Source organism: Colius striatus, chromosome 2, assembly GCF_028858725.1.
Source record: "Colius striatus isolate bColStr4 chromosome 2, bColStr4.1.hap1, whole genome shotgun sequence".
Lineage (NCBI taxonomy): Eukaryota > Metazoa > Chordata > Aves > Coliiformes > Coliidae > Colius > Colius striatus.
Window position 1 is genome coordinate 86,480,199 of NC_084760.1, and position 14,823 is coordinate 86,495,021.

A 14,823-nucleotide genomic window follows, 5' to 3' on the forward strand; every position below is an offset into this window, starting at 1 on the left:
TCACAGACCACAGAGCTTTAGAGAAAAGCAAAGAAACGAGGGGGGAAAAAAAAGAGGGAGGAGATTTGAAAAGATTATTTTTCTTTCTCCCTCACACACTCTCTCTATCCCCCTCTCTCACTCTCTCTCTCACACTCACACATACACACACTCTCTCCCTCCTCTCCTCTTTCCATCCCTCTCTTGATGGCCATCAAGGGGGCGGAAAATAAAAAAAAAAAGACAACAACAACAACTAATTTTAAACCGGCTCAATCAATGAGTCATTAAAAGAGATTTTTCTTCCCTCCTCTCCTGAATTTGCATGGCATCAGCAAGAAAAAAAAAAAAAACCCACCCCAAACCTCTCCCCTCTCTGCAGCTATCAGCCTGGACCTGAAACCTTATCTCTCCCTTCTACCTCTCCCCCCCGCCTTTATTTTAAGAAACAACTTTTTTTTTTTTTTTTAAGTGCCCTCAGCAGCCACCACCACCAGCCTCGCGGAAAAAAAAAAAAATATATATATATATAGTTCATTTCCATGTGAATCCACATCTGCCCAAACAACAGCCACCCACAAAATATCCCTCTTCTTCCTCCTCGTCTCCCCTGTCGCTCGCTCTCTCTCTAGATATATATTTATATACATAGCCCTAGAGCCAATAGCTCTCTGGGCTGAAACCTAATATCCTGGTTTTGGCAACTCCTGGTTGTTAATTTGCTCCTCTTTCTTTTCTGTCTGTCTGGAGATAGATTTCCCCCCTCTCTTTTCCCTCCCCGAAGGAAGGGAGGAAGGAGGTTGTGTGTTTTTTTTTCCTTGAAATTTTTATCACAAAATTATAATACACTCAAAGGGAAACTCACCGTCATGAAAAAGCAGTGCCTTGTCAACGGGGTTTCTTCGCCATCACATCAGGGGCTGGCAGTGTAAGAGAGAGAGAGGGAGAGCGAGAGAGCGAGGGAGGGAGGGGGGAGAGAGCGAGCGAGAAAGAGTGAGAGAGGAGAGCACGGCGCGGCGCGGCACAGCACGGTACGGCACAGCGCGGAACCGCACCGCACCGCGCGGATCGGCTGTGCTCCGCGTCGCGCTAAGCAACGCAGCACCGCGCCGGCGGGGCCCGGCCGCGCAGCTCCACCGGCAGACAATGCCGCAGACCGGCGCCCGGGCACACGCACCGCCGCCCTGACATGATGGGTCCCTCGCTCCAACGCCATCCTCGCTTCGCCTTTTTTACAGTCAGTCCCTTTAAAAAGTTTGGCTTCCTCCCCCCCCCCTCTTTTTGAGAAAGTCGTGGATCTGGAAATCTATACGTGCCTGAGCTGTTTACTTCAGGTTAAAAGTTGGGGTGGTGTTTTGGGTTACAGAAAGGTAAAAAAGAGGTTTTTTTAGCACTAAGAAGAATTTTAGCAGCTTAGTTGGTTTCCTTCATACTACCTTCAGAGAACACTACAGACTTGGGGTCCTCTGAAAAATAAATGCAAGGTCACCTTGAAAAAGATAATATTTGATCTTACAGGTTGCAGTATTACTAGGTGCATTCTTACCATTCTTGGTGGAAACTAATGACAAAAATTTCAGCTGCATAAAAGTTCTGGGTAACCTAAAAATGCTCATTTAGAGTCAAAGCTTAACAGCATCGGGAGTTCATTGATAAAATTATACCATTTATTTCAGCCACGGCCATTAATATGATAACTTTATTCAAAGGTTATAATACACATTCAACCTAAACCGGTCACTGTTCATTAAAACTATAATAGAAAATTCTTTATTCAGATTATTTCAGAGAAACCTACTTGATCTAAACCAAAACACATTTTGATTGAAACAAATTTTGATTGAAAATTGTCGATCCAATGGTCACTCAAACAGATCCTTAGAATGTAGAGGTATGTATGGTGACACTTAAAACAAGCAACCTCTTCAAGATCCTTTTTCTGCTAGTAATTCCCAAGGACTTGCACACAGTAACTTTTTCTGGTTTTCCCTAAGAAAACGTAACTTGGTTAAAACTCCTTAATGACAAAGATTTGAAGACTTATTTCACATTCTTCTTTATTCCAGCTCAAAAGAAGTTTTTAGGTTTTAAATACCTTTAAAAGGTTACAGGCAGTGTACTATGTGGACCTTCCCAAAGAAGCTGGACAGATTTTTTTATGTTTAAAAAAAAGTCAGCACCTCAACATTGTTTTCAATTACAGAATCACAGAATCATTTAGGTTAGAAAAGACTGTTAAGATCATTTGAGTCCAACCATTAACCCAGCACCGCCACATCCACTGCTAAACCCTCTCTCTAAAGAATTGCAGTCTGATTAAGTAATCAACTAATTCACATTATAATATGGGAAACAAAGATTAAACCTGATTCCAAACCTTTGCTAAAGCCAAGACTCACATGCCCACGGTAGAAAATTTAATTGTGAAATCACTCCCTGTGTGGAAAGATTGGTCCCTAGCAAACAGGCTTTAGCATGAGTCTGACGTCCTTTATGCAGGCCAGACATACCAAACACAGCATGGCACTGCCTGGTCCATCAGCCAATATATCCACTTCTCTTAAATACAGTATGGACCTGAATAGCCAACAATATGGACATAAATCCCAAGTGACAAGGAGCTCAGGGTCCCTATTGCTCTAACAGCCTATTCCCCTGACACTAGCAGTAGAAAAACAAAAAGGCGAAACTTCAAAGTCCCTAACTTCAGCAAATGCTTCAAGACCCCAAACTACCCTGAATTAAAGCCTATGCAGCATCATTGGCTTTGGAGAACATCGCCTAAGTAAGAAGTTGTGAGCTGGAGGGACACCACAAGCATTCTTCTGATTTGTTTTAACAGGAAGGAACTTTGCTTCAGAGGTTCCAAGGCAGAACATCTGATCAGCATATTATTATTCTTTTCCTAGTCCTACAGAAACCACAAATAGGAATTAGGCAATACCCAGAAAGGACAGGAGGAAGGAGGAGGACAAATTATTTTGAATAGATTCCCTTATCACGAGAAACACAAGAAAGCCCATATAAATTTTCCCTGACTGTGCCATAACTTAAACTTACTTTCCCTGAAGGCCACTTCCAAGCAGCACTGACAATAACCCTTGCTAAGCAGGGATAGTACAAAAAGGGAAGGAGAGCTAACATCTATACAGTGAAGCACCCTGAAGCAACTAGATTCCCCAGATGTACACAAGATAGCAAGTTTAAGAGTGAAAACCCTTTACATTGTCACAGAGTGGACAAAAACAAACCAGAACACACTGTACCTTCTCTGCAGAAGTACATTTGCATATATTTCTAGACTTGCTATGTCCATTAGAAACAAAATTGGCTCACGAAGAAACAGTTACTTAAAAAATCAAGGATTGGATGTGACTTTACAGGTCAGATTGAAGTAAGCACTCAGTGTATTACCTTCAATACTAGGAAGTTTTAATGCAGTCTTCAGCTGTAGTGATACCATTTTCTGGTGTATTACAGAATTTTCCAGACCACATTTGCAAATAAATCCTGCTTTTTGTCATGAGGTACTCATGCTTTTTTAAGATCACATGGTGTTTCTGAACTGTCCTTGTCCCAGGAAGTTGCCCTTCTCCTCACTGCTTCACTGAATTAACACAAAACAACCTGATATGTCAAAATTCTTCTGCCCAAGATCACCTGAACAGAGCTGTTGCCCCAGCTAAAATGCCTGTCCTCCAAGTTTTGTACAATGCACTTTGAGATGCTGTCTCTCTTTACCTTCCTCAATCACATTCATTCATTTCCGCATTCATTTTCCCATAGCAGCTTAAGAAGCAGTAAGGGGAAATAAAACATGAGAAGAAAGACAAGTCTGGTGTCAAAAAGCAATAGGAGAAATCCTTAGAAGATAGACATTGGCGTAATAAATCTTAAGTACAGCTACCGGGAATATCACATGCACCCATCACACAACACACTGCTTGGCTATATTTTGACATCAGCTGTCAAACCGTGGCCATGATATTTTAACAACTACCATTCTCATAGGTGGGCAAAGACACCAAATGACATTTGGAGTGAGCAGAGATACATAGCCCTGAATGACAGATTGTGTAGAAGAGAAAACTAGACTTAGAAATTGAGGGGAAGAAAAGAAAATAAGAGGGTAAAAAACACTCTCCCCATTCATTCTGTCTCCAGGCTTTTGGAATGATAAAGTCACTGTATTATTATTCAAACCATTTTCCAGGTCTGCATCACAAGCATTCCAATTCTTCTGCAATCATAAATTAGTACCTCAAGAAAAGATCAAGCAGCAGCAGGTTCATAAGAAAGAATTTCAGGACTAAGCTATTTACATTAAATGAATGGGTTCCACAGTCACTCCAAGATTCTTGTGTGAATAAGTTGTTTTGTATCCTCAATTCACTGCATCCTCCCTGAGGTATACTGGATAGAAAAGCATGCCATTTACTCCACAGCACTCCCTTCCTCAGACTGAGTGCTTATTAACGGCAGTTCTTTCTCCTGTGCTTCTTCATCGCTCCATCCCTTAACACATTGTGTGTCTGCTCATCACCAGACAACGCCATTTATCCAACTGCATATTGCTTTATTACTAATTTAGGCATGAATAAATAACTCTAAGCTTGAAGGCACCAAAACAAATAGGTCATCATTAAATGGTACAAGCAATAGAAAGGTAGAGGTCACACTTGAAAAGTAGGGCACCCAAATACAGTGGCATGAAGGGAGGCAAAGACTATAACTCTGAATATAAATGCCATACACCACATGAGAAAATTGGTCCAATATCCATATCAACCACCAAATGCCACCAATGACCCATCTAAACATTACAAATTTCAGCTTGATACCATGCCTTTTACATGAAATAGTACTTGCAAAACCAGGGTCATCATTGCAAAATGTAACTTCTAAATCTGTATTACTCCAGTACCAATCATCATACCAAACACAGGACTGCCTACCCAGTATGTATTTTAAAGGGTGATTGGTTAGGATGTCAATAGTAAGGAGGTAACAAAGAGTGAGCGTCAGAACCAAGAGATTTACACCAATATCTGAAGACAGACAGGTTTCTATGACTGGAGATCATATGAAGGCCAACAGGGCCTTTCTGTGGTGAATCCAAGGAATAGATTTGGGAAAACTGTGCTTCTCCAAGATGTGGATCTGACGTATGGCAATGAAAACAGAGAATGTGGTGAATGGTCGTCCCATTGAAATAAATAACAATGCAAATCATCATTGGAACAGATCAAGAATAACTATATCATACTCTAGGTTATTTGAATAGAATCTTGAGTACTTTAAAAATGAAAATTACATTTGAAAGATTAATAGCTCACACTTCGAATTTAGAATAATCTTAAGATATTCAGCCACTGAAATGTATTGGAAAAAAACACCTACAGAGACAGAACTTTACTATGGGATCTAGAGAAATGCTCTTCAATGCCTAATGCTGGCAAAAATGTAGAGAAGACATTTAAACTAAAAATGATAGCAGAAATTTGGAGAAGACTCTATAATATTCATCGTTTGGTTAGCATAGTTGAATGGGGAAAAAATCATATAAGGATAGAGAAACATATAGGAGTTTGCTAACCAGTAAATGTACACTTTTTTTTTTAAGGAATTAAAACCAGCAGCCAGGCAATGGTGCTGACAAAAGGACCCATTACTAATACAGCTGCACTGCCATGAATGATGTAAGAAAAAAATAAATATTAATAGAAGGAATCTAAGTAAAAAATGGAAGCCTAAACAGAAACAGTGAAACAATAAGTTCCAGCCAGCACAAGCCAGCAATGTGCCCTCGTGGCCAAAAAGGCCAATGGCATCCTGGGATGCATCAAGAAGAGTGTGGCCAGTGGGTCAAGGGAGGTTCTGCTCCCCCTCTACTCTCCCCTAGTGAGGCCTCATCTGGAGTCCTGTGTCCAGTTCTGAGCTCCTTAGCTCAAGAGGGACAGGGAACTCGAGAGAGAGTCCAGCACAGGGCCACCAAGATGATCAGGGGACTGGAGCGTCCTCCTTATGAGGAAAGGCTGCAGGAACTGGGGCTGTTTAGTCTAGAGGAGACTGAGGGGAGATCTCATTAATACTTACAAATATTTAAAAGGTGCTTGTCAAGAGGATGCGGTGACTATTTTTTCTGCGGTATCCAGTGATGGGACTAGAGGTAATGGACAAAAGCTGGAACACAAAACGTTCCACTTAAGGAAAAACTTGTTTCCTGGGAGGATGAGAAAACCCTGCCACAGGCTGCCCAGGGAGTCTGTGAAGTCTCCTTCTCAAGAGGTTTTCAAACCCCGCCTGGATACGTTCCTGTGTGACCTGATCTAGCAGGTGATCTTTAGAAGTCTCTTCCAACTCCTGCCATTCTGTGATTCTGTGAAGTTATACCAAAAGCCTTTGCATTCAGGAAAGAAACACAAACATGCTAAACTTTACTTGTATAAGGATAAGACAAAATGGAGGAACAGAAGGGACATTATGAATAAAGCAGCACCTAAGTCACAACATTTGAGAAAGTTTTTACCTGGGTATTTTGGGGATCCTACTAGAAACCAACTGGATAAGATTTGGATACAAATAAAGGCTGATGTAATCACTGTATTGAATTTATTCTTTCCTATTCAGACTGAAGAACAAGTGCCAATAGTAGGAGGCAGCAGTCTTCCTTCAAAGTGATAGCTGAGATTTTTTTCATAGGATGAATCAAAGGCAAAAGGAATGAAGGTTTAGTTTTGTTAATTAAGGAACTACAGGAGATCTAAGAGAAAATCATTACATTTGGATACAATGACTTCAAGTTAATTCTTTGTAAATTATTCAGAAAAACAAATTGCATATGTTTGCAATTAAGATTCATGTTTCTGAAATGAAAAACTTTGACAGCCTGGTGAGCCTAGGTGGCCTGTTGAACTGGCCAGTCCAATAACCAAACACAGTTATCTGAAAATTAAAATATTTTCAAAATTAAAAAGTAAAGGCATCTGAAGTCTAAAGTAAGGCACTCTAAAAAAATCTCTTAGGAACTCCAGAAATCATAGAATAATTACATCAAAGGAAAAGTTCCTAGGACAGCACCTGTAGCTTACATAGTCTGACTCCAGAATTTAATTAACGGCAATTAGCAAGTTAGGATTCTAAATACCAGTTAGCAGCTAGGTAGGCCTGGATCAAACCTAAGCACTCTTCTGCTCTTGAGCTTTTGTGTTTAGAGTATTTGGGCCTTGCTTTGTTAATCTTGAAGTGCTTTTTTCATAAGACTTTGAAGACAGTCTTTGAAGTCTGTCCCTGGTTTTGGAGGATAACTCGTTTTTGTAGAAATTAGGTTTTTTTCTCCAACTTTGGCGTTGGCAATACCAGGTTCTCAGAAAGGATCAGCTCAGACTCGTTTCAAAACAAGCACACCTTGTCTGGTTGGCTTATAATTAGTATCTTAAGCATTTCTAAGGATTACATTTCAAAGCTTTGCATTACTCAACAATTAAGATGTACCAAGTAAGTTTTATAGTTTTAGCTCTAACTCTCTAATAAGTGATTTTAAACCACATATATTTCACATTGTTAAGCCTTTCCATATGGCCAAATATATAAAGCATAACATTTTAGTTAAAAGGTTTTTTTAAAAACAGTCAGTATGCCAAACGTGATGCTAAAGGAATTTTTTTCCAAGAACACAGAGATGCAGTGACTTGAGTCACTTTTACAGATGCCTCATTCCACCGTGAAAAACCTACAGTCTACAGTATCTTAAACAAAACATCTTTAATGCCTGATCACAGAGCCAGAGAAGTTGAAAGAGCCCTTACTAAAACCAGCAAAAGATGATTGCGCAAGCCACTGGAGTACCTACTTTGTAGCCAGAAGTAATTATGTTCATCTGCTAATCTCTCCTGGAGAAACTCAATCTAACAGGCAGAGATCACATCTATCAGATAAGAGCTCAGTACAAGACACTCAGGGGCTGCCGCTTTTCTTTAAAACAGAGCTAAAAGACAAAAGAGCTTTTTTGTGTGTTCTGTAATGTAAGGGATATGCATTACACCCTTTGGAATAAAAAGGGTGTGAATAAAAATCGATGATAAGGAATGATTGTATTTACTTCCTTCCTTTGCTTGAGAGAGTGCAAATCTACATCTTAAGACCATGCCACAACTATGAGGTTTTTGACTTTCAGAAGGTCAGGAACCTCAGGTTTAAGAATCCATTCTTATAAGGTCAGACACCCAGCTGTCTCTGTGGATCTTGCTTTTACTACCCACTCTTTTTAAAACGATGGAATGTTGCAGGATCTTGAACCTTCACCTGGACTAGGCAGTACATCTCACCTCAAAAGGCCATGAGTTGAGCTAATTTAACTCTGCATAAATTTTTCAGGCAGATAAGCATTCAAGAGCAATAACCATAGAACACAGATTTAAACCTGGACGAATGTTGATGTGTAGTGGAGCCTACGTTTTCAGGGTTTCATAGAAATATATCTAAATAAGGGAGTGCAACTTGGCAATTTTACGTCAAACAAATGACACTGTATAGTCCAAGCAACACCAGAAGGCCTCACTGAAATGACTGCTACCTACTGGCAAACGAAGAAGGAGGGGAAAAAAGAAAAATAAGAAAAAATTGTAACATAGAACTATGTACTTCTGTCTAATATCCTCAGACAGCTAAACTGCTGGTTGCAGCTCACCAAAGTACGTCCAAGAATAAGCTAGAAGGCTTATATTTTATTTACGTGGTTACTGATCAGGAAATTGCAAATCTCTTCTCTGTGGCTTAAAACGTAGCACACTAAGCATCCTTAAACATAGAAGTTATCAGGAAGAAAATTGTCAGTCTAATTTATATTACCACAGAAAAAAACCCAAATAAGACAAAAAAACAAACAGTACCAATTATACTGAAACCTCAAATTGTAAGCGTGGAAAGTCATTCTGCAACATCAAGATGAGATAGTTGGAAGAATTTTACTGCTCCCTTTTTAATTTTTCATTATGGTCACACACTTCATCTTCTTGTATCCGGGGTTATTTTGCTTCCAATCCAAAAACTATTTGTGTGCATTGCAAAGTGAAAAGATTTCAATCTCTCCCAGAAGCTCCTATTCACAAGTATACGAAAACCGAGCTTTTTAAGTGCCCAAATATATGAAAAGATAATCATTACACTATAGCATAAAATACTTAACGTTTACTTTGAGCTGTGTATACCGGCATTTTCTGTAATCTTTTCATATATAAAGTTGGTTTACCCACTGCAGTTCATCTACCAGGTCAGATCTGTGTAACAATACCAAAGTCATACTCCAGTTATATTAGCACACCCTGAAAAACAGCAAAACCCTTTTTCTTTCAAGATTCTCACATAGGGGATAATCACTTACATCAGTATTACCATCTGTGTTACCGACACTGGTAGAAGCATAAAGCAAAAAAGCCTGCTATGTAAAATGAAACTGAAATATCTTTCTTATGAAACCAGATTGAAATAAGGATTTCTTTTTTTTTCCTTAGAGTGAATTCATTGCACCATATTCCTACCTAATTGTAACATTACTGTAGGAGTGTATTTAACTACTAGCAAAAATGCCTAAGACTTACAAAACATATCATTTAAACACATTGGTAGGGAAAGAAAAACCCCATCAAGTGAGACTATTTCAAGATACCCCTCCTTTTTCATGAATGAGCGTTCTCCCTTTCTACAATGTAAGTTTTTTAAGACTCAAAATCTAATGTGTCAGCGACAAATTTCTGGTCACACTAATATTGCACTATTTTAAGAACTGTATGGCATTAGCCACAACATTATCCATCCTGCTGCCCCCCAGACAGCTTGCTCCAAAGTACTGCTGTAATACAGCAATTCCCTGAAATCCCCTGATTATATATTGCAACAACGAAAAGGAAAGAACATTTTTTTTTTTTTAGTGCTAGATCTTTATGTGTGGCAAGAACTACAGGCGTTATCACCACCTTTCTTCTGTCATCCTAACTGAGATGACATTATTACATGTAAGGTTCAGGTACTCCCTGACCTCTAATGAGGTTGTATCATGTCTAACATAGAACCAGGAAACAGAAGACAATTACTTTTCAAGCTAAATCTACATTCAAATGAGACGCTTATCCAAACAGCAACATTTACTGTACTCACCAAATAGAGGGCCATCTACACTTACCACCTTTTTACTTCAATGGACAGGTTTACCTCCTAGTTTATTACAGGTAACTTTGAAATGCCAAGAGAAATGAGATGACACTTGTAGAACCAGACAAGGGTTACATTTCTTTCTGTATGTTTCCAAGAGTGTTTTGTGTTAACTTCATTTTTCAAAAATTGAGGTTCCATGAACTAGAAGAGCAGTTCTCAAGGAATATCTCAGAATTATGGTTACTTTTCTACTTTGTAGCCAAGGTAGAAATCCATATTCCCATCTTGTTTCATAAGACAGACATCTAAGTTTCATTTTACATACCAGGCTTTTCTATTTTATGATCCCACCATTGCAGGCAACACAGATGGTAACAGTGATGTGATTATCCTGAAATAAAAAAGGCTTTTGCTGTTTTTCACTGTGCACAAATGTTTCATTTCAGGTTCCTGCTGCAAGTTTACTGAAAACACATCTACCAATTATAAAACTTGAAACATAGAAAGAAGCTCACCCTTGACATCTTTCCATATGGGCCTCCATGGATTTCTTATACAGACCTATTTCTAGGGCACAGTAATCTACTGGCACTGCTCTGACATTTTGCCTCAAAACCTGAACTCTCTTCCAGGGCAAAACGCTTAAGAATTCAGCTAAGAAGAAAAATCAAGTCCATTCTGCAACAGCTTTGCTGTTACCTGCGAGTATTAACACTCTATTTTCCCTAAATACTTCACTGCAGAAGAGGAAACGGTGGAGGTTTGCTGGAACACGGCGCTTACAGGGACTCCTGAAGACTGCGGCCCTACGAGCAGCCATCCGACCGCAGGCCCGTGGCTCCGCACCCGTCTGGGCCCGGAGCGCGCTAGCGCCGGGCACTGCGCTCGGCCGCGGGGCAGCCCCAGCCAGCAACACCGACCAGCTTCGACAAGCGCCGAGCCGCCAAGGCGGCCCGACTCTCTGGAAGCTGCTGTTGCCGCCGCCTGAGGCGGGCGGCGTGGCTGCGGCCTTCAGTCGCCCTCCTTCCCGCTGCGCCCGGGCCTCACCACGGAGCCACCCTACCCTGAGCCCCATGGCGGAGAGAAACCTCCCTCTATCCCGCTCTGACTCTGCTGCCCGTAGGAAGGGCCGCGGGCAGGAGGGGGCGGGCAGCCGGGGCCGCCCCTGCACCAACGGCCGCCGTGCTCCCCCATCAGAGGCGAGGCCGGGGAGCGGATGGGGGAAGGGCAAGAAGAACGACCAGTTACGCGCAAGCGGCGGGGGGAGGGCAGGGGGTTATTTATAGCCCAGCGGCTAATTTGGGAAGCGGGATAACGCGCCCTGCGGAGCGCAACACCTGCCGCAAACACTCACCCCATCCCGCAGCCTAGCGCCGGCCCCTTTAAAACCGCAGGAGACCCCTCCCTCCGGCCCTCCTCCCGGCGCCCTCCCCTCCCCACCAGCCGCCGCCAGCCCACCAATCCGCGGCGGTGGCGCAGCCGGGGCCGCTCACAGCCAATCGCTGCGCCGCTTAGTGACTGGAGGGGAGGTGAGGAAGCAAGATGGAGGCAGCGGCAGAGGCGGTAACTGCTGAGGAGCAGCGGCTGCCGGCCGCTTTCGTGGCTCCCCTGCAGCCCGAGATGGCCGCCGCCGCCGCCATGGTGCTGCCGGAGCGGCTGCAGCGGCGGGAAGCGGAGCGGCAGCAGGGCGTGGAGCGGCAGCGGCAGAAGAAAGAGGCACAGGTGGTGAAGGAGGAGCAGAGCGAGTTTTTCGCGGCCGCGTTCGGCCGGGAGCGGGAGGCGCTGGCGGCGCTGCTGGCGGCGGGGCTGCTGGAGGAGGCGGCCGCCCGCCTGCAGGGGCTGCAGAAGATGCTGACCGAGAGCGTGCGGTTCCTGGCGCCCTATGAGGTGCGGCAGGGCCAGGAGGCCGTGGCGCGGCTCCAGGGCGACCTGGCGGCGCGGCGCCAGCAACTGCAGCCCAAGAAGAAGTTCACCTTCCGGACCCTTAAAAAAGAAGCGGCTCCGGGCGGCCAGGTGCGCCCCGCCGAGCCCCCTCGGCCCGCAGCCGCCGACCCCGTCCCCGGCTGCGGCCTCGCCGAGGTGGAGCCGGGCGGGCCGCCGCCGTGCGGGTTCAGCGGCGCCGAGGACGAGGAGCTGGAGCTCGGTCCCGCCGAGCTGCTGCAGCGCGACGTGGTGCTCTGCGGCCTGCGGGGCTGCCAGGTGCGGCTCCGCGGCAACGCCAACACGCTGCGGGTGCGAGATTGCCGGGGCTGCACCGTGCTCTGCGGGCCCGTGTCCGCCTCCGTGATGGTGGACGGCTGCAGCGATTGCCTCCTGGCGCTGGCGTGCCAGCAGCTCCGCACCCATCGCACCCGTGACAGCCGCTTCTACGTGCAGGTAACCAGCCGAGCCATTATCGAAGACTGCACCAATGTCTCCTTCGCACCTTACACCTGGAGCTACCCTGGTATCGAGAGAGATTTCGAGTCTTCTGCACTGGACAGAAACAGGAACAACTGGAACCTGGTGGATGACTTTAACTGGCTGGCGACTGACAAGCCTTCACCCAACTGGAGCCTGATCCCCGAGCAGGAAAGAATTGGTGTCTGGGACTGACCGCAGATGCAGCTCGGTGCAGAGCCAGAGATACCGATGTAGATGCATTGATTGATAAACCGTTGGACTTCAACTTTGTCTAGCATTAAATAAATCCATTCAGTACTTAAAGTGGGAGTGACTGGGGTTTTTTTTTTTGTAATTAAAGAGTACCTGTCAAATATAGTTTACTTTCTGTACACAAGTTACTGCTATAATCTTTATGTCTCACTGTGGAAGTTGCCAACTATTGCAGTACCTCAGTACTGAGCTTTTCTAATTGAGATGTGGGAAGGGGCACGGATACACAAACAGCAAGGATCCTCTACTAGAGCCGTTGTCCTGCTTTCACTCACTCAAGCAGAATGTGTAGTAGTAGAATGAAGTAGTACCAGCTGTACTAGAATGGAAAGATGAAACCAAATTTTTTCTCTTTTTTTGTGGTTCTCACTGCATGCCATATCTCATGGGGAGTATTGAAGAATACTTTTGAAAGGCAATGAGGACAAAAGGTTGATGAAAAGGAGTTTGTAACTGATCAGACTGAGACAAATCCTAGGCTATGATATCATTGTGCCAGGTTGTATGAGCTTTTATTTCAAGTGAGAAAAAAAGTGTCCTAGTGACTATTTAATGCTCTCCTAATACATTAATGATTGTTTGAAATTAAACTTGTAGAGCTTATAGGAATACTAAACCTTCACAATTGGAAAGTACTGTTTGAAAAGATGCTTCTTCTCTAAGCAGTTAAGCCTGAGATGGAGAAAATGAGTGTACTCGTGTGCGTATTTTGGGGGGCATACATTAAGTGCTGACAGTAGCAGTACAGAAGCTAGGTAAATTGCACTTCTGCAGCCTGAAACTTCAGGGGAGAGACGTACAGGTATGTCCTGCTGGTTTCATCTGTCTACCAGGCACCAGGCTTTGTGGTGCAGTGATCTTAATTTACAGGACACTGCCTCTGCATCAGTGCAGTGTTGACAGAGGCAGGCTGTAAAAGGGGAAGATGAGGTGCTGTCTTAAATTGCATGTTTAAAGTCTACAGTAATTAAAGTCCCGTTTCTTCGTTCCTGCTGCATTTAAAGTAGCAGCATTATGGATTACCATGTTTTTACAATGCTCTATTACTGGTGGTGAAGTTTTAGATTTCCAAAAGCACTCCGTAACTTACAGAATCATTGAACTGTTAAGGCTGGAAAAGACCTTTTATATCAGGTCTGACTGTTAACCCGACACTGCTGTCTATCACTAAACCATGTCCCTAAGCACCATGTCTACGCATCTTTTGTAGTATACCTCCAGGGACTGTGACTCAACCACTTCCCTGGGCAGCCTGCAAGAAATCATTGTTTACTTTGCCTAAGAGTGAGCTTAGAGTTGTATTTTAAAGCTGTAAGATGTTTATGCTGCCTTGCCATCATAGACATACCTCTAACAAGAAATGAATGCAAGCTGAACCATTAAAAACTGCATCTTTGCAATGAGAAGTACTTGAAACTTCACTTAAGTACTAGAGTATGGATTTTGAGAGGAGAAACATTTCATCGAAGTTGTTTTCTGTATATTTATTTTAGAAGAGGAGAGAAAAGGGAATTTTTATATAATCATCACCAATTTGGGTTTTTTATTTCTGCTAATGTATAGTTTGAATTGGATTTTGCATTTCAAATACAGTTAATTTGCACTGTGTTTCAGTTTTCCCTTTACTAAGGATTTCTGTTTGCACTGACAGTGTCATAAAATTATTTAAAGGAAACACCTTAGTCTTGCTTTAATATACATAATTTTTAATACCTGTTCTTAAAGGGCTGTGATAGATGAGGCTCTCAAGTATCTTAACACATCCAACTTGGAACAGAACCTGATTTTGTAGTTAATCTTTTTTTCCCCACATATCCTGGTGGTGACAAATCAGTCCCTTTGGCATCATCTGGTGCTGGAACTGCAGAATTTTCCGCCTATAAGTACTTCAGAAATGCCATTGTTCAGCTAACCAAAAACTATAAAAATTCACGTTTACTTAGTGTGTTGGTGGGCACTCGCAAGTCTGGAAATGAGACTACTGCTAGATTGGAGCACACTTGATTGACTTCACACTGGCCTGTAAGTGCATTTCTG

The 14,823-nt window shown here is 43.0% G+C and overlaps 2 protein-coding genes and 1 long non-coding RNA gene across 8 annotated transcripts in view; 2 read left to right on the forward strand and 1 right to left on the reverse strand.

Moving 5' to 3' along the window:
* BICRAL (BICRA like chromatin remodeling complex associated protein) overlaps positions 1-11,546 on the reverse strand; it is a 49,520-nt gene extending 37,974 nt beyond the window's left edge. The window contains exon 1 of one of the 5 annotated variants that reach the window (XM_061991351.1): positions 11,486-11,546. Coding sequence is in view for 1 of the 5 variants with exons in the window: in XM_061991349.1 (XP_061847333.1) it covers positions 10,831-11,206 (376 nt within the window). In the remaining 4 variants the exon portion in view is untranslated. The other 4 variants (XM_061991349.1, XM_061991353.1, XM_061991352.1 and 1 more) reach the window with 4 other exon arrangements.
* On the forward strand, positions 914-6,585 carry LOC133625011 (uncharacterized). Of its 2 annotated transcripts, XR_009818306.1 has the most exons (3): positions 914-1,216; positions 5,603-5,678; positions 6,089-6,585. It is a non-coding gene; the product is annotated as an uncharacterized LOC133625011 (long non-coding RNA). The 2 variants fall into 2 exon arrangements; XR_009818305.1 differs by having other exon boundaries at positions 5,603-6,585.
* On the forward strand, positions 11,417-12,837 carry TBCC (tubulin folding cofactor C). Its single transcript, XM_010198399.2, has one exon. The coding sequence runs from the start codon at positions 11,674-11,676 to the stop codon at positions 12,724-12,726; it is 1,053 nt and encodes a 350-aa protein (XP_010196701.2). The 5' UTR covers positions 11,417-11,673; the 3' UTR covers positions 12,727-12,837.
* The last annotated feature ends 1,986 nt before the right edge of the window (positions 12,838-14,823 follow it).

Bases quoted from the DNA above. Each gene is read 5' to 3' on its own strand.
- TBCC (XM_010198399.2), top strand. From the start codon at position 11,674: ATGGAGGCAGCGGCAGAGGCGGTAACTGCTGAGGAGCAGCGGCTGCCG.